Consider the following 20,269-nt stretch of genomic DNA (forward strand, 5'->3'; position numbering starts at 1 on the left):
AGCTGTAGAAGCCGCTGATCTCTCCTCCGATCACTAAACCCGTAAGCGATATCTATTACATCCGTAATTACATTCCGTAACAAAGACTAGAGGACACCACCTAAAACTGGTTGGACTTGATGGACTTATGTCTTTATTCAACCTCAAATACTATGTTACATCCCTTCCAGTGTCACTGGGCACATTCTCCGGCTCCTGTAGCCAGGAGAAGAAGCTAGTGAAGCAGATCTCTGCTTCATCAGCTTCTCTTGGAGTCCCTAGGTGATATTAGGGGTCTTGGAGACCCCTGATGTCTCCATTAGGAGGATCTGTCATGTAAATTGGCCATCACATAGGGGGCTTCTTATCCCCCTATGTGATAGCAATAATGTTAAGTGTAAAAAAAAAAAAAGGAGTAATAAAAAAAATAAAGCATCAAAAAAATACTAAATTTTTTCTTAAGTCCCCCACATACACATGCAAACATGCGTCGGGTGCGCCTATGTGCGAAAACGACAATTCCGCCTATTGTGCCGCACATGCAACATATCACCGCGAACGTTGGAGTGTGAGCAATAATTCTAGGGCCATCAATCACTGATAACACTAAACTGATGAGCAGTAAGAGCATTTAAAGTGTCGCCTATGGTCAATTTTCGATGTGGTCGTTTTGTTTGCAGGCACGCGCAATTTTAAGGCTTGACATGTTTGGTGTTTATTTACCCGACGTGATTTTTTACACAAATTGTAAGGCCATAGTCCGGTCATGTTGACTGGTGACATTTTTGACTGACTGGTGAGACACCCTAAAATTGTTCAAGCCCTGCAAAGAAAGAATAGTAATTACATTTTAAACATACAGACCTGCTGAACGTTAAGCTGATAAGTCCTTGTCTTTGTAAGGAGGGCTGATATGTCATCTCCATCCTCTGACCACCAGAAGAGGTCGCTGATCACAGCTCCCAGGTTACTGTACGGGATGGGGATACCAAGGAGAAGCGCCAGGCTTGGGACCAAATTCACCTGGGGGACGGCTTCCGGCTCCTATGACAGAATAACAGTCACATATACAGCAGGCAGCTCATACAGGGAACATAACCTGAAATAATGTAAGGGGCAATAATTGGGGCATTTTATGTATTTTATATTATACATGTATATATCATATTATGATCCTGTTTCATCCAATAAGCCACCCTACGGATAAAGTACCTCCAGGAGCTCCTTAGAGAAAAGCGGGGCTTTGCTATACAAGAAGAGAGCTGCAGTCACTTCCTTCTCACTGTCTCCTCCATGGTCTCCGGTGTCCGTCATCCCGTGGTCTCCAGCTACCACCAACAAGGTCTGGTCATCCAGATGTTCTATGAGGGACCTGTGGAAAATATTTATATGTGATGAGTTACCAGATTGCTGGGCACAGCAGGATCGTGATGGCATCAAATCAGAAGTGTTCCTTCTAGGAAAGCAGTCTCCACTACAACTATTGGCTGTCCAGCAATGGGGTCATTTTTGGATCCGGAAGAGGAGGCTGTATCGATGACATCAACTCAAGGAAACTGTTGGGGACTGGTCATTGCTGCAGAAGAGTTACTGGTCCCCTGCACCTCGTAACATCGCTGGTGAGGGACCCAGACGGGGGACTTAAGGAGAACTATGGGGTGAGTGATTTACACTCATCCTCATAGTTGGAGCCGCCGTGCGACTTTGAAACTGTCACACGTCGGCTCAATAGATCGGGAAGTGAGCAAATGCATACCGTCGCTTGCTCACTTCTCGATCATCTCCCTGCAGAGAGCAGTGACTATCAGTCACCTCTCCCCGCAGGGATTCCCCCCCTCCCCGCTCTGATCCTCCAGTGCTGACTGGAGGAACGGACAGGGGAGGAGGCTGATACAGCTGGCTCTACCTCTAGATAGGCAGAGCCAGCTGCCTGGGTGGATCTCGACAGCACTGTCGGGATCCATCCCGGCGGTCTCCCTATACTGCGAGCTGTAGCTCGCTATATACTGAGCTTTGGGTCACGGGGGGACGCTAGTTTATGTCCTCCCGTGACTCTTAAGAGAACTATGAAGAAAAACACTAACCCCATAGTTCTCTTTTAATAATTGAAAGTACCCGAAATCCAATTAAAGGGGCTGCTATCCAACAGCCAAAGCTGTCAAGCTGAGGAAGAGGTCCTCTCACCTGATCATGTGATTCATCTGTGCGAGTTTCTTGGCGGTCTCTGGGTGGTCTGGCCCATGCTTGTGTCCACAGTGATCGACTCCAAGAAAATGAGCAATTACTACGTCCCAATCTTCTCCGTCCACTGAGAGGAGAAAAAGGGTGACATGATATAAAATATGACACATCACAGAGTGTAGCCCTGTACAGTCATCCAGTTACACGTCATTTGGATGGTTAGAGGATCCCCGAATAACAGCAGCAACAACCTACTTAAGACATTACACTAAACTCAGGAGTTAAATCTTAAAAAATACATTCAAGTCCCCTAACTATGAACAGAAATGTATCTTATTTGTGTATCACTCGGCTGTATATTCTCAAATCATCTCTGAATTGGTGCCGACACTGTCCTTCCTTCTGGAGGGGTGGCTACTTTTGCTCCCCATGGTCCCTGTGTGTGTTGTAAAGTGGTCACCGCTCCAAGCTCATTCCCTGGACGGACTACAATCTCAATACAAATTAGTAAACTAAACCTGAGATTGTAGTCCATCACAAAGTAATACGTATATTTCTGGAGGGGAAAAACTAGGTTTTCTTTTGGGAATACTGTTTTGTAAAAAATTACTTTATTTTATATGGAGTCTAGGGACAAAAAGAAGTATAAATGTTCGTTTAAAAAAAAAAAGTTAGTTTCACTTTTATTCTATAATTTTCTCCAATTTAAAATGTCACTAAAATGATGTTTCTGGTACAAAGTTTGGCAATGTTTTTCACTCACCCGTCAGCTTTTCACTCACCGGTAGGATAGAGGTGCTGCAAGATTCCGTCGTCCACCGTGTGAAGGTCCTTCACATTGAAGGAAGGAAAGAAGAAGGACTTGTAGAACTTTTTTGGGAACAGTCCATCCCAGGTATCATCTCCCATGAACACCACTCTCTTCCCTGAATCAGGACAATAAAAAGTGAATAATCAAACCATCCTCTCTCTCTTCATTTACAGATATACAGGTGAAACTCGAATAATTAGAATATCGTGCAAAAGTAATTGCAGTAAGTTCTGCAAAAGGGGCCCAAATCAAGTACTGAGTACATATGCATGCTTGTACTTTTCAGAGGTCCGATATTGTTCTATGTACAATCCTTGTTTTATTGATTGCATGTAATAATCTACTTTTTTGAGGTTGTGGATTTGGGGTTCTTGGGGTTTTCATGAGCTGTAAGCCATAATCATCACAATGATGACAAAATCACGGCTTGAATTATCTTGCTTTGCATGTAATGAGTCTCTCTCATATATTAGTTTCACCTTTTAAGTTGCATTAGTGAAATAAATGAACTTTGCACGATATTCTAATTATTCGAGTTTCACCTGTACACTGCAGTGCAGTCAGCAACCCTGCTACATGGCTGCCGAAACAGGAATATTTAATCATACAACAATTCTGTTTTTGGACTGAGAAGACTTACATGCAGCACAGCTAAACAAAAAGCATCGCTCATTATGCGATGGTCAAATATAACAACTAGGGATGCACCGATACCGGTTTTTCGGTATCGAGTACGAGGACCGATATTTATATTTCGGTACTCGCCGATACTGGTACTTCCGGTAGCATAGAGCTGGCTTCCCGGGCAATCAGGAAGCCAAGCGGTCTTGTCATTACCCACCGCCCGGCGTCTTCATTGCCCGGGAAGCCGGCTCCATTCTGTTTGGCCGGCTCGATGCTGATAGGCCGGGAAGCCGGCTTCCCAGCCAATCGGCATCGACGCCGGCCGAACAGGTCTGACAACATGGTGGCATGACCCCCACCCTGCAGACACCTCATTCCCCTCACATAGATCCTTAGCAGCAGTCATTACCGTACCAGTCCCGGAGAGCAGTGTCTGCCCAGCTGGCCGAGGGACTTGTACGGTAATGACTGCTGCTAAAGGATCTATGTGAGGGGAATGATTTGTCTGCAGGGTGGGGGTCGTGTCGCCATATTATCAGATTTGTATGCCCGGCTTGATGCCGATTGGCTAAGAAGCCGGCTTCCCGGCCAATCAGCATGGAGCCGGCCAAACAGCATGGAGCCAGCTTCCCAGCTCCATGTTCCCGGGCGGCACTGCCGGTCAGAGGAGATGACCGAAGTTCCAGTATCGGGAAAGGTATCGGAGCATGGCTGAGTACTCGCCCAAATACTCGGTATCGGCACCGATACTAGTATCTGTGCATCCCTAATAGCAACCCCTACCCCATCCCCCTAAAAAAACCTTGTCACGGCTCCCCCACTGTGGCCACTAGGGGGAGTTAGGTCACTTCCATTGTCATATGACAGTCCTTGGGCATAGAGACTGGCTGCTAGGCCCCAGCACTGTCACATGGGACGAGGTCACATGGGACGAGGTCACATGGGACGAGGTCACATGGGACGAGGTCACATGCTCCCTCATACCCAGAAGCACCTGGTACATTCAGCTGCAATGGAGGAAGAAGACGCAATGGAGTCCTGACAATCTGATTGTCCAGACAAAACACTCATTAGAAGACTTATCACTAAAATAAGTCTCATTAGTAATGGGTTGTAGAGCTGCAGCTAACGATTATTTTCAAAATCGATTAGTTAGCCGATTATTAAGTTCAATTAATCGGTTAATCGGATAAACAATAAAATAACGTTTTAAAAATGGCTCCAGTGATGGGACTACTAGTTTGTATTGAGATTGTAGTCCATCACAGGAGCAAGCTTGGAGCGGTGGAAAAAAATAGTGTGGTGTGCAATATAGTGAAAAGGAAAGTGTAAAATTATACAGCAATGAATGCAGAATGGCACCGGCTATAGAGGACTACAAATCCCAGCAATAGTACATTATACAGCGCAATGCAGAATATCACCAGCTATAGAGGACTACAACAAATCCCAGCAATAGTACATTATAGCTGGTGGTATTCTGCATTGCGCTGTATAATGTACTATTGCTGGGATTTGTAGTCCTCTATACAGTGCAGTGCAGAATATCACCAGCTATATAGGAATACAACAAATCCCAGCAATACATTATACATACAGTGTATAATGTATTGCTGGATGTGTATTCCTATGTATAATATACAGCACAATGTACCATAAGCTATAGAGGAATACAAATCCCAGCAATACATTATAGAGCACCATGTGTGGGAAGTGCAGGCTTACCTGAGCAGTCTTCCAGCAACTTGCTTCTGAGATCGGACCTGTCTATCAGCGGCTGTCATCCCCCCACACCTGCTCCTCCTTACTACATCTCCCCGCGTCCCTGTGCCAATCGTGGATGTGGGCGGGCGGGGAGGAGGTGCAGCGTGGATGCGGGCGGGCGGGTCTGGCAGCGGAGAGCGTGAGGTGGGGAAAAGGTGCGGCGCACAGCGTGTGTGGAGCCGTGAACAGGGCCAACTGATCGGAAGCCGATTAATCGATTATTGAAAAAGTTGACAACTTTTTCAATAATCGATTATAATCGATTATGTCGATTAGTTGTTGCAGCCCTAATGGGTTGACTCACCATTTTGTACCATCTGATGGATCAGATTGTCTTCCTGGATGGCGTAGCTGGCAAAGTTGCTGCCCACATCCACAAAGGTCGGCAGCGAGCCTGTGGTGACCCCTTTAATCCTCTGCATGGTGGTAGTGGGAGGGTCGGCCCGGAACTGGTAGAGTCTGGCATGCCTAGGCTGGGACTGGGTAAGCTGGTGGATCACATCCAGCTTGTTCTCGTAGAGCTTTGGGTTGGTGTTGGCCGGGTCATACTTGGCAAAGTCATACTTCAAGGCATCAATGATGACAATCACGGCCTTATTGAACCTGTGCGGGTACCAGCAGGAAGTGGCCTCTGATTGGGAGCCGCTGAGAAGTCCGGGAAAAGGAGGCTGAGAACACGCACTCTGGTTGCCGAGTTCTATTCTCATGAGGAGGAAACCGCTCATGAAAAGCCAGATGCCGGAGTAAAAGAGGATGGACAGCCAGGCCAGGAAAAGGAGCACCGGAGCCCTCTTCATCCTGCGGAATACAGGGGGTAACACACAGCTTAAGCAGATTCACTAAGTTAGTTGTAGACGTGCAATGGAAGTGGGAGGATAGTATACAAAATGCCGACATCAGCTAATATCCATACCCGGGAATGTCATTTCTACTTCTGAATATAGACTGCCCACATAAGTTTATTCAATGATATGAGCACCTCGTAGTTTACACAGGGCGGCTTCTCCGGCTTTCGGTGGCTGAATGGAGCAACAGAAAGCGAGCCTGCGCAGCTGGGGATGGTAGCAATAAAGAGAACCTGCGGTTTTGCTTTGAGGACTATACAGTGCTACCATATTGAAGGTTTGTCAGTGTTCAGTATATATTTAACTGCTCTGTGTACGGAAGGTTTAGATAAGTTGGAGATAAGACACGGAATGACCTACAAATCCTGCTCAATGACATGTTATTACAGTGCGCCTTCACAACACGCTCTGCCATTCCCAGATACAGGCAGGTATACACATAGGGGTATTCCTGGCCGATGGGTAACATTTTAAATACGGATGCACCGATACCAGGTGACGAGGGAGCATGGAGCAGGCTTTGTGGATAATCAGGAAGCTGGGTGGCGAGCCATTACATGCCGCTCGGCTCCCTAATGGGACTTCCGGTATTGGCGAGTACCCAAAAAAAATCCCTCCCCCCAAAAAAGGGTATCTAGGGTGAAAAACTAAAACTAGATATGTATTTCTATATTGAGTTTCCATAAGTGACATCCGTCTCCTCATAATCAGATCACTAAATGGCAGATTACGGTCCTGACACGGACCGGGTGGCAGTTCTGTCTGGAATACTATTGCCGACCTTCGCTGGGTTCTGGCTGCCCTAGAGTGGATACACCGGCCTCCAAGGCTAGTGCATCCACTGCCAGCCATAACCCAGCGCAGACCCCCCCCCCTCGGCTTTAGTCTTTGATTGCTAGGACCACTAGCAACCAATGACAGACAGGGCCGCCTATAGGGGGGGTACTGCAAGCCCTGCTGTTCCGGGCCTGGCCCATCCCCCTCCTCCTCTGGGGGGGACGAGGACCACTACAGAGGGTGTCAGGATCTAGATGGTGAGCAAACTGAAGAACGTCCATTCCCCAATCTGCTCTGTGATGAGTGAGGCACCTAATCTGGAACACGTATAATAACACACAGTGATAGAGGACGGGGGGGTGTATAATAATAGACAGCGATAGAAGACAGAGGGGGATATGATAACACACAGTGATAGAGGACAGAGGGGGATATAATAATAGACAGCGATAGAGGACAGAGGGGGATATAATAATAGACAGCGATAGAGGACAGAGGGGTATATAATAATAGACAGCGATAGAGGACAGAGGGGTATATAATAATAGACAGCGATAGAGGACAGAGGGGTATATAATAATAGACAACGATAGAGGACAGAGGGGTATATAATAATTCACAGCGATAGAAGACAAAAGGGGTATAACAACACACAGTGATAGAGGACAGAGGGGTATAATAACACACAGTGATAGAGGACAGAGGGGGGTATAATAATACACAGTGATAGAGGACAGAGGGGGATATAATAATAGACAGCGATAGAGGACAGAGGGGGGTATAATAACACACAGTGATAGAGGACAGAGGGGGGTATAATAATACACAGTGATAGAGGACAGAGGGGGATATAATAATAGACAGCGATAGAGGACAGAGGGGGGTATAATAACACACAGTGATAGAGGACAGAGGGGGGTATAATAATACACAGTGATAGAGGACAGAGGGGGATATAATAATAGACAGCGATAGAGGACAGAGGGGGGTATAATAACACACAGTGATAGAGGACAGAGGGGGGTATAATAATACACAGTGATAGAGGACAGAGGGGGATATAATAATAGACAGCGATAGAGGACAGAGGGGGGTATAATAACACACAGTGATAGAGGACAGAGGGGGGTATAATAATACACAGTGATAGAGGACAGAGGGGGATATAATAATAGACAGCGATAGAGGACAGAGGGGGGTATAATAACACACAGTGATAGAGGACAGAGGGGGGTATAATAATACACAGTGATAGAGGACAGAGGGGGATATAATAATAGACAGCGATAGAGGACAGAGGGGGGTATAATAACACACAGTGATAGAGGACAGAGGGGGGTATAATAATACACAGTGATAGAGGACAGAGGGGGATATAATAATAGACAGCGATAGAGGACAGAGGGGGGTATAATAACACACAGTGATAGAGGACAGAGGGGGGTATAATAATACACAGTGATAGAGGACAGAGGGGGATATAATAATAGACAGCGATAGAGGACAGAGGGGGGTATAATAACACACAGTGATAGAGGACAGAGGGGGGTATAATAATACACAGTGATAGAGGACAGAGGGGGATATAATAATAGACAGCGATAGAGGACAGAGGGGGGTATAATAACACACAGTGATAGAGGACAGAGGGGGGTATAATAATACACAGTGATAGAGGACAGAGGGGGATATAATAATAGACAGCGATAGAGGACAGAGGGGGGTATAATAACACACAGTGATAGAGGACAGAGGGGGGTATAATAATACACAGTGATAGAGGACAGAGGGGGATATAATAATAGACAGCGATAGAGGACAGAGGGGGGTATAATAACACACAGTGATAGAGGACAGAGGGGGGTATAATAATACACAGTGATAGAGGACAGAGGGGGATATAATAATAGACAGCGATAGAGGACAGAGGGGGGTATAATAACACACAGTGATAGAGGACAGAGGGGGGTATAATAATACACAGTGATAGAGGACAGAGGGGGATATAATAATAGACAGCGATAGAGGACAGAGGGGGGTATAATAACACACAGTGATAGAGGACAGAGGGGGGTATAATAATACACAGTGATAGAGGACAGAGGGGGATATAATAATAGACAGCGATAGAGGACAGAGGGGGGTATAATAACACACAGTGATAGAGGACAGAGGGGGGTATAATAATACACAGTGATAGAGGACAGAGGGGGATATAATAATAGACAGCGATAGAGGACAGAGGGGGGTATAATAACACACAGTGATAGAGGACAGAGGGGGGTATAATAATACACAGTGATAGAGGACAGAGGGGGATATAATAATAGACAGCGATAGAGGACAGAGGGGGGTATAATAACACACAGTGATAGAGGACAGAGGGGGGTATAATAATACACAGTGATAGAGGACAGAGGGGTATATAATAACACACAGTGATAGAGGACAGAGGGGTATAATAACACACAGCGATAGAAGACAAAAGGGGTATAATAACACACAGTGATAGAGGACATGAGGGGTATATAATAACACACAGTGATAGAGGACAGAGGGGTATAATAACACACAGCGATAGAAGACAAAAGGGGTATAATAACACACAGTGATAGAGGACATGAGGGGTATATAATAACACACAGTGATAGAGGACAGAGGGGTATAATAACACACAGCGATAGAAGACAAAAGGGGTATAATAACACACAGTGATAGAGGACAGAGGGGGGTATAATAACACACAGTGATAGAGGACAGAGGGGTATATAATAACACACAGTGATAGAGGGGGATATAATAATAGACAGCGATAGAGGACAGAGGGGGATATAATAATAGACAGCGATAGAGGACAGAGGGGTATATAATAATAGACAGCGATAGAGGACAGAGGGGTGGGGGGTATATTAATACACAGTGATAGAGGACAGAGGGGGATATAATAATACACAGCGATAGAGGACAGAGGGGTATAATAATACACAGCGATAGAGAACAGAGGGGTATATAATAATACACAGCGATAGAGAACAGAGGGGTATATAATAATACACAGCGATAGAGGACAGAGGGGTATATAATAATAGACAGCGATAGAGGACAGAGGGGTATATAATAATAGACAGCGATAGAGGACAGAGGGGTATATAATAATAGACAGCGATAGAGGACAGAGGGGTATATAATAATAGACAGCGATAGAGGACAGAGGGGTATATAATAATAGACAGCGATAGAGGACAGAGGGGTATATAATAATAGACAGCGATAGAGGACAGAGGGGTATATAATAATAGACAGCGATAGAGGACAGAGGGGGATAATAATAGAGAGCGATAGAGGACAGAGGGGGATAATAATAGACAGCGATAGAGGACAGAGGGGGATATAATAATAGACAGTGATAGAGGACAGAGGGGGATATAATAATAGACAGAGATAGAGGACAGAGGGGGATAATAATAGACAGCGATAGAGGACAGAGGGGGATAATAGAGAGCGAGAGGACAGAGGGGGATATAATAATAGACAGCGATAGAGGACAGAGGGGTATATAATAATAGACAGCGATAGAGGACAGAGGGGGATATAAAATACACAGCGATAGAGGACAGAGGGGGATAATAATAGACAGCGATAGAGGACAGAGGGGGATATAATAATAGCGATAGAGGACAGAGGAGTATAATTATAGACAGTGATAGGGGAATGTGACGTATATAATAAGGAATATATACAATAATAGGGTAAGGAATGTCCATTCAATAAGTCTGTGTGACTGACCTGAGCCGGTATCATTCGCCTCACATTCACTCCACTGAGGTCAGGACAACCCGGAAGAACAGAGCTCGGTCACCAGGACAACAGTACAATAGAGAGGAGAGCGGGATAGAGAAGAGTCCGCTGCAAACCATTAGAGAGCAGCCGTATAGATCAGACTGGTGACAGCGGGAAGGAGTGACCTCTGCAGGCTGTAGCTGGAACTGCATATCAGGATCACTCAGAATGCATACTAGCACAAACCCTGACTGCTCATTGGATGGGAATGTGGAATTGGGAAGTCCTGGTGGTGTGAATGATGTTTAGTACAAATAACTTCTATTTGGCAATGATGTAAAGCTGAGTAGTGTGGTGTATATAATGCACAATGGTCAGAGTGCGGGCTGTCTGGAATATGTCCATACTTTGGGTTGTTTCACACAGAACAATTGAACAGAACAACTGTTCTATTTGTGTCCTTGAGCTGACCTCAGCCACACACAGAGCAATTGTTCTCCATGTGCCCTGGTCATCATACCAGTGTGTTAATGTGAGTTGCATAACATGGCAGCATGTCTGTATTCGTATGCAATGCATCGCACAACGCACTACAATGCACATCAGCGGCAGCCATATTCACCACACACCGCCCATTTGCTGCTTTACTTACCAGGGTAGATTTTGCTGTCACCTGGCCAGGAAGTTAGGAGAAATCTTCCCAATGGTGACACAGATAGCAAAGTTTAACAGGAAGAAGCAATGAGAGCTGTGGTGGTGGATGGGGGTCAGAGCATGTCTGCCTGGGGTATCACCTGAACAGCGGGGCATCCGGTGGCAGCGGGAGAGGTAAATCGGTCTCTTTCTTTTCACCGACCTTGCAGTAAAATTTACAATGACCCCCCTCCCCGCCTCACATAAACCCCCAATCATGTGTCGCATACTCCTGACACCCCCACCCCCATTCATGTGTCGCATACTTCTGACCCATCTGTCAAGTCAGATGTTGATCGTCCAAGAACATGACAGTTGGGAGGCATTAACATCCATCACCCACGTGTAATGCCGTTTTAAGTATTCCACCCTTGAGGGCCTGTTCACATGATATCAGGTGCGGATCTGCAGACGCGGTGCTACTGATGCAGTGCGTTTTTGCCACATTCCAGTTAAATAGAAAAAAACAAATTTCTTTTTTTTTGGCTGGAGTGAAGCTGTCAGTATGTTAGCTGCAGTGCGGTGCGTTTTTGACGCGTTTCCTGACCAGACAAAATGTGACATGCAGTATTTTTTCTGTCGTAACCTGAACGGACTGCGCAGTGAGAACTGTAGCCCATAAAACACATTGGGATACATTTTGAGTGCAGGAGCGCACGGATCAGATCAGCACAGAAAACGGACGTCGTGTGAACAGGTCCTCAGCCATGTAACCGGAACCACTGACGTGTCCCAAACATCACAGGCCCATAGGATGGAATAGAACATTGGTGGTTTCACAAACTTTCACACCTCCGCTCCTGGACAATTAACATCTCTGGTGACATCCCATGGTGGTTGGATGAAGGTGATTGGGTTACCTGTGTGGATATCAATGCTGGGGGGTATGTCCCTGACACTCTGTAAAACTTGACGCATCAAAAACTACGGGGAACAAAGGGAGCTATGCAAAATACAGCTAAAGTGAAAAACCAAACTCCAGGGTAAACTTGACGCATCCACTTAGTTAAGCGGCAAAATGTCTTCAGCATTACAGAACAAGTCCGACTGAACGTCACTACTCCCGGTATATCGTGTCCTGGATAAAAGAACCTTCACACATTTCCCTTGGTTTTCTCAGACTTGATGAGGAAAGGTAAGACTTGGAGCCGTGATGAGATTTTGAACAATACACCCCTATTCAAGCTTGGCTTCTCCATTTTTACATAAATGGCCCTTTTCACATCTTTAAAAAAAAAGTTTGAATAGGAGGTGGTGGTGTGGGGGCAAGACATCTATTGCCTGCCACATACACTAGATTGCCAAAAGTATTGGGACGCCTTTACACACACCTGAACTTTTATGGCATCCCAGTCTTAGTCCGTAGGGTTCAGCATCGGGTTGGCTCTGCCCTTTGCCGCTATAACAGCTTCAACTCTTCTGGGAAGGCGCCCACAAGGTTTAGAAGTGTGTCTATGGGAATGTTGGACCATTTGTGAGGTCAGGTCCTGATGTTGGAGGAGAAGGCCGGGCTCGCAGTCTCCGCTCTAATTCTTCACAAAGGTGTTCTATCGGGGTGAGGTCAGGACTCTGTGTAGACCAGTCACGTTCCTCCTCCCCAAACTTCCCCATCCATGTCTTTATGGACCTTGCTTTGCCTTCCCTTCACTGGAACTAAGGGGCCAAACCCCAACCCCTGAAAAACTTGGCACAATGCAGTCAGGCAAGTACCCTTCTCCTGGCAACTTTGTTATAATACCACTAACAGGAAACCGCGGAATATTTAGTCGCAAGGAAATGTCACGGATGGACTTATTGCACAGGTGACAACCTATCACGGTACCACGCTTGTAGTCACTGAGAGCGACCCATTTCTGTCACCAATGTCTGTAGAAGCGTCTGGATGCCGAGGTGCGTGATTTCATACACCTGTGGACATGGAGGTGATTGGAACACCTGAATTCTGATTTGGAGGGGCCCAATACTTTTGCCAATATAGTGTACAATGCCATTTTAACACCACCTAGCTCCAATTAGGCAAATGCAATCAACACCTGGTTGTGACCAACAGATTATGTGGATTGGAGCAACATTCACCATTTATTCCTAGAGAGTTTTTGTACAAGTCATTCTGAGGCCCCGTTCACATTGCGCGATTTGCAAATCGCACGTTTTGCATTTTGCGCGATATCGCGCAAATGCTTGCATTGAGCGAGAATCGCGGCAAAATCCGCTCCATAAAAGGGTCCTGCTGTAGCGACACACGACCCGCGGCAGCAGGACCCTTTGAGATGCATTGAAGAGCGATATCGTGCGGTAAATAGCCGCGATATCGCGGGAATTACCGCGCAATAAATCGCTCAATGTGAACGGGGCCTGAATTGAGAAAGCTGGTTGACCAGTGAAACGTCAAGAAAAATACAGAAAGTCCAGTTGCCTTGACATTTTTTTTTTACACATATACCATGACCTGGATGAATGAGAACCATCACCGACACAGTGCAAGGATCGGTATTCTCTGAATACACAGAGCCAGAACTCTGCAAATCAGTGCACCCAAATCCACCACCGATGACTACAGACCAGTCATTTAAGGGTCTGCTATAATGAAAGCGGTCCCACTGCCCCTAGACACAGGGATGGCCAAACTGTAGCCCTCCAGCTGTGGTGGAACTACGAATCCCATGAGGCTTTGCAAGATTCTCAGACATGACTCCCGGAGAGAGATGCATCATGGGATTTGTAGTTTCACCACAGCTGGAGGGCCAGAGTTTGGCCATCCCTGCCTAGAGCAACAGGTTGCAGAGCCCAATTCCCCACAGTGCAGCGGTTCCTAAGAGTAATTCTGCGGCTGCATTTTTCCAACACCTCAGTCATTCCCAACTGAGTGATGTGCCCTTCACTTCTCTCAAGAGCAAGCAGCCCTAGACCCAAGGAATCTAGTGTAACAGACTGATCTGTTTGTACAATTTGGCCACATCTACCATTCGGCGCGGCACGCTACATGCTTCACTATTAGCCCCCACTCCCAATAAGGGGTACAGTTTATACAATATTCCCCATCAGGGGCGCCCCAAGGCCGGGTGTCACCCCGTGTCTCATTGCGCATGCGCGGCCATCTGACTGACTCCTGCCGGCGGCCATCTTGGTGATGGACGCCAGCAGAGAGAGGAGGGGACTTCACCCGGCGGGATGAGGTATGCCGCCGGGTCCCCTCCTCTCTGACACGGTCGGGCTCTCGGCCCATGACCGAGCGCCCAACTTTTTAGAGGGGGTGACACCAAAATGACTGTTGGGTCATTTTGGTGTCACCCCTGCAATGGTGACACGCACCCCCCTTGTGACGCCACTGCAAGCAGAGCCTGACTGCCCATAGAGCAATAGATCCCAGAGCACAACTGCCCCATGAAGATAGTTTAAGGGCTTGTGTTGATGGCATCAGTTTGAGATGCTTCTGAGCTTCATAATCCATTGGACGTGCAGCTCACCTCCACCTAACCAGCATCAAAGAGGTTTTGAATTCCCATTGACTTGTATGGGAATGCAATACCTGTTTAACCACTTGCTGACCGCGGTGTTTCACCCCCTTCCTGTCCCGGCCATTTTTCAGTGTTCAGCGCTGCGGTACTTTGACTGACATTTATTCTGTCACGCAACGCTGTACTGACATGAATTTTATACCATTTTTTGGGGACAGATAGAGCTTTCTTTTGGTGGTATTTAATCACCACTGGGGTTTTTATTTTTTACTATATAACAAAAAAAGTACACTAAATTTTGTAAAAAAAACAATGTTTCCCTATAAAATGTTATGAAACATTTATTTTCACCCAAATTTTTTGGTATAATATAAAAGATGGGGTCACGTCAGGTAAATAGACACTAAATATGTCAACCTTTAAAATTGCGCGCGCCCCCGCGAAATCGCATAAAACGACCGCAACCAAAATTGGCTTATAGGCGACACTTTAAACGTTTTTACCGCTCATCAGTTTAGTGTCATCAGTGATTGATCGCCCTAAAATTATTGCTCTATTAGAGACGCCCGATCGCTTGTATGTAAAACAGCCATCGCTGGCTGTTTACATGCTCACAGTTTTCCCTCTCGCGTGCGCGCTGAGTGCCGCACACGAGAGGGGGAGGGGCAGGACGTCTTAAGACGCCCTCCCGCTCCTAGCAGACATCCGTCCGTTCACAAACGGCCATAGACGGAAGGTGGTTAAAGTGCACAACAGGCCCACAATACAATCCCTAGCAGTGACTACCCTGAGAGTCACATACTGACCTCTACGCTGGTATCGTACAAAACAAATTCCTATTATTGTTAAATTATGTTTAGGACAAATTGCAGATCTATACCCTGACAAGAAGGGGCAAAAAGACTGCAGTGTGTGAACATATTTGTCACTTTAAAAGCTACGATAAAGAAATAAAACCAGCGAGCCATCAGTGAACAGTTTATTCTCACATTATACGTCAACCTGCGTTTTCTTCTTTAATTCAATAACATCAATAATTAAATTGAACCTTTCATCAGATTCACACAGACATTTTTTTTTGCTATAAACCACAGTGAAGCAGTATATATATATTTAAAGGAAAAAAAGGTTATTCTATAACCCCAACAGCCCAGGGAACAGCTTTCTGTCTGCAGTGTTGCGCATGCCGGCTGGGAGCGTTTTCAGTGGCCCCGTCCGCTCCATCACAGGCCGGAAGTATGGAGGAGGCAAACCTGGAGACAGCTTAGTGTATGCACAGCCCCGGGGGCAGAAAGCCACCTGGCCTTGCCAATATTTCACCAGGTTTTAGGTGTTATAGCAAAATAACTGTGTGGATCTAATGAAAGGTTCTCTTCAGAGCAGTGACATAATTTGAGCCTGTAACCAGAGACCTGGCACCCCTCTTCTCAAAACAAAAAAGCAGGAGCGGGGTGCGCAGCTATTCTGTTCTGAAAAATGAAAAACAGTGTCCATTAAACTAGGAACTTTGCTGTACAGTTGGGGACGGCATCGGGGGTCCATCTAGCCATAAAGGTCGTCTTCTTCTTCAGCAAAGTGGTTCCCCCCAGTACCGCCTCCAGCTCCTTGGCTTGGACCGGTTCCTCCCTGCCCTCCGGAGGGGAATCTAGAAGAAACAGATCAGTTTATTAGTATTCAGGTATTACAGATGAAAGCCTAGATCACAGAGATAGCCTGACTCCCAACAAACCTAACTCCAAGCCCAACACCAGCTTCCTGTATATCTTTACAAATATGAATTACCAGACACATATCAAGGTAAAAAAACAAAAACGCATCTGATGCTATACTCGCCCCATCTCCAGCGCTGTCTTCTGCAGAATAACTGCCCTGTGGTTCAGCGTCAATTCGGTCAATTTAGTCATTTGGGTTGCCATTCGACCCACTTCCTGTCAGCCCAGGGCGTCAAGGACAAACCTTCAAGGAGCACATCAAACCGTTGCCCTGGACTTGCATGACAATGTCACAGAGAGCAGCATTACAGCGTCATATGGGTCTCTGCAACATTCAGAACCTGCCCGCCACCGGAGTACACGTACCCGTGAAGTCATGAAGAACTCAGCAAGGGACATTGGAGACCCGATAGATAGGGAACCGGTGAGTGAAATTAGTTCTAGGTGTGTCACAACCAATCATTCCATAGCTGTTCCTTACCTGTAGGATGCCAGAGTCAAACAGCTTTAGTATAACCAAAGCAAGGCCCAGGGTAGTGATCAGCAACTGTTCTGTCTACTACCAGGAAGATACAGAAATGGCCATAGCAATTGGAACATCTTGTTAAAGATGAACTCCGGCCTTCACTTCACTCTTGCACAGTTACTGTACACTGTTATTTGGGGATCCTCTAACCCTCCAAATGACACGTAACTGGATGACTGTAATGATCTAGGAGGTCTGTGATGTGTCATATTTTATATCATTCAAGCAAAACAGAAGACAAACACACTCATCAATTCGTCACCAGCTTTACAGCAAGGTGCACACGGAATGGGCTTTAAACAGTAAAACAGCAAAAAGTTTTCCTTGCACACTCACCAGCCAGCATGTAAAAACAACTTGTCTCACACTAAGGTTAAAAACAGAGGTTTGGATACACGTCTTCTGCAGAAAATGTGAAAGGCGCACAGCCGTGCCACGGCACCTCTTATAGCGGCGTCCTAACTCTAAACTATTAGAGTCTCCATCTTGGAGCACATGGGGCAGAAGATAAAATTGGGTGCAGGTTTGTCAGGAGGAAGCCCAACCTCCCTTAAAAAGGCACAGGGACGCACAAGGGATCCCGCACATCCCAATGGCAGCTGGTGACGAATTGATGAGTGCGTTTGTCATCTGTTTTGGTTGACTGATTTGGTGCAGTGATGCATGGGGGGGTCTCAGCTGCCATTGGGATGTGCGGGATCCCTTGTGCGTCCCTGTGCCTTTTACGGGAGGTTGGGCTTCCTCCTGATAAACCTGCACCCAATTTTATTTTCTGCCCCATGTGCTCCAAGATGGAGACTCTCATAGTTTAGAGTTAGGCCGCACTATAAGAGGTGCTGTGCGACTCTCACATTTTCTGCAGCAGATGTGTATCCAAACCTGTTTTTAACTTTAGTGTGAGACAAGTTTTTTTTTTTTTTTTACATGCTGGCTGGCGAGTGTGCCAGGAAAACTTTTTGCTGTTTTATATTTTATATCACGTCACCCTCTCTCCTCTCAATGAACGGAGAAGATTGGAACATAGTAATTGCTCATTTTCTTGGAGTAGATCACTGTGGACACAAGCATGGGCGCCAGACCACCCAGAGACCGCCAAGAAACTTGTACAGATGAATCATATGATCAGTTGAGAGGACCTCTTCCTCAGCTTGAAGGCTTTGGCTGTTGGATAGCAGCTTTTTAATTCATTGGATTTTGGATCTTTCATACATGGAGGCTCAGCATCACATGTGGGCTCTACCTATGGTGGTCTGCATGCAAATGCAGCTTGCCTAGGATGCACACTCCTCCAGGCTGACACCCACCCATCAAATTCTAATTTTTGCACAAATCCTCCCAAGAGCAAGCCCACTTCCATCAGGACTGAGCGCTCTTGAGTACTGAAGCAGGGTGCAGTGATGGTTTCAGGAAGCCATGTACAGCCCCCTGCTGGCCCCTCCCACCAGCCAGGATATAAATATGAGCTTGTTATCGGTAAGCTACTGATCCCTCCACCTGTCTGCAACTTAGCATAGCCAAAGTCACTCCACACATTTGACCTATTAGCATACCTGAAACTGCCAAAGCCACGGCTCTGCTGCAAGGTCTGTGCAAACATTTCATATTTTCTGATGTCGTTGTCACTGACGGACCGGCGGGCAAATCGCATGGCTTCCTCAAAGTGATCCCGGCGAATTTCAGGAACGGGGTCATCCTCTTCCACTTCCTGTGTTTCGAGAAAAATAATTGTCAGAATGATGAACACTACAGCCTTTAGATCCTCACTCCAGTACAGTGTACAGGCCTTCTATATAGATGATTAGATGAAATCAGTTAACTGCCCAAGGTTGGAATGAAGTCGGTGAAGACTAACAAGAGAGACGTAATAGTTCAATTCAATTGTTTTATTAGTAAATGATTGTGCTTATCACAAAAAAAGCCCCTAGATATCCAAACAGATGCCCATAAAGATGATTGTCACAGTTTGACCCAGTTTTTAAATGTATGTAAACCCACTTAAGAGAGTTTTGCTAGATCTGTTTTATTCCTGTTGACCCAGCCAGAAATTCAAAAATGTCTGTCAGGAAAATTCATATGGGGGTCCATAGTACAGCTTCTGCACTAACTAATCATTGAAATTTAAAAAAAAGTCTTAGTCCATGACTATGTGCTCACTACCCCAAACCAAGACAGGGTAGGGGACGGTGCACATTTCTGCAAGATTGGTCAGACTGTCTGCACGTCTGAATACTATCTCTAACTTCGATCCTATCACCTGGCAGGACAAACAAAACCAGGGCATTAAAAAGACTTTTCACCAGATGCCATGCACTGTAATAGCTGGGGTTGAGTGATCAAACACCAACTTCACCAATGCCGCTTGGTCTGTATCACTACAGAAGCTTCACAGTGACTGTCAGGCCTAAGGCTTGGTTCACACCTGTACGTTTTGTAGCGCGTTCAACGCTCTACGAACGCTCTACAAAACGCTCAAACATGAAAATCCCATTGTTTTCTATGGGTATGGTTCACACCTTGCCGTATTTCAGCCTGTCTGAACGCGCTACAAAACGGCCTACGCCTGAAAAGGTACATGAGCTTCTTTGCATAGTTTTTGTTGCGCGTTTCCATTGGGATACAGCCAAGTAGCCCTCGGAAACGCGTGTTTTTTAACCGCGAATCGCGGTAAAAACACGCATCACACGCGCATATTTGATACGCCTAGGTGTGAATAGAGCCTTAGATAGCTTGCGTTAGGGGCATATCTATAACTAAAGGGGAACCATGTTCTGCTGTACAGTAAGCAAAGTGCTGCATGAAACGGGCAGGAAGTAAGACAACTGCTGCATACCATGGCTGAAGGGTTCGTTTGTCTCTCCCGCTCCCTCCTAATCTCATTTTCAATGGATTCACGGATTGCAAGCTTGCAGGCCCGCTGACAGATCTCAGTCAGATCAGCACCAGAAAAACCATTGGTCATCTTGGCCAGGAAGTCCACGTCCACATCCTGCAAAATAAAGACAGAAATAAGGATCTCTACATTCACCGTTACAGAAAACAGAAAAAGATTCTAAATATAAAAAGGGCTTTCGCATCAACTCGTTTTTGGGGGGGGGGGGGGGCGTTCAAGGCGTTTTGTA

General features: G+C 46.0%; 2 protein-coding genes across 2 annotated transcripts in view; both read right to left on the reverse strand.

The window, feature by feature from the left end:
* The window catches only part of PIGO (phosphatidylinositol glycan anchor biosynthesis class O), a 19,999-nt gene extending 9,157 nt beyond the window's left edge, over window positions 1-10,842 (reverse strand). The window contains exons 1-6 of the mRNA XM_018569057.1: window positions 10,768-10,842; window positions 5,664-6,157; window positions 2,943-3,086; window positions 2,164-2,287; window positions 1,192-1,351; window positions 844-1,023 (exon numbers count right to left, since the gene is read on the reverse strand). Of these exons, the coding sequence (XP_018424559.1) occupies window positions 844-1,023; window positions 1,192-1,351; window positions 2,164-2,287; window positions 2,943-3,086; window positions 5,664-6,156 (1,101 nt within the window). The 5' untranslated portion in view covers window position 6,157; window positions 10,768-10,842. The remainder of the gene's footprint in view (window positions 1-843; window positions 1,024-1,191; window positions 1,352-2,163; window positions 2,288-2,942; window positions 3,087-5,663; window positions 6,158-10,767) is intronic.
* A 5,035-nt stretch (window positions 10,843-15,877) lies between these two features.
* VCP (valosin containing protein) overlaps window positions 15,878-20,269 on the reverse strand; it is a 22,878-nt gene continuing 18,486 nt past the window's right edge. Inside the window, exons 14-16 of the mRNA XM_018569055.1 lie at window positions 19,981-20,136; window positions 18,701-18,855; window positions 15,878-16,557 (exon numbers count right to left, since the gene is read on the reverse strand). Coding sequence (XP_018424557.1) covers window positions 16,455-16,557; window positions 18,701-18,855; window positions 19,981-20,136 — 414 coding nt within the window. The 3' untranslated portion in view covers window positions 15,878-16,454. The remainder of the gene's footprint in view (window positions 16,558-18,700; window positions 18,856-19,980; window positions 20,137-20,269) is intronic.

This window comes from Nanorana parkeri, unplaced genomic scaffold (genome assembly GCF_000935625.1).
Source record: "Nanorana parkeri isolate BGI_ZX_2015 unplaced genomic scaffold, ASM93562v1 scaffold1280, whole genome shotgun sequence".
Lineage (NCBI taxonomy): Eukaryota > Metazoa > Chordata > Amphibia > Anura > Dicroglossidae > Nanorana > Nanorana parkeri.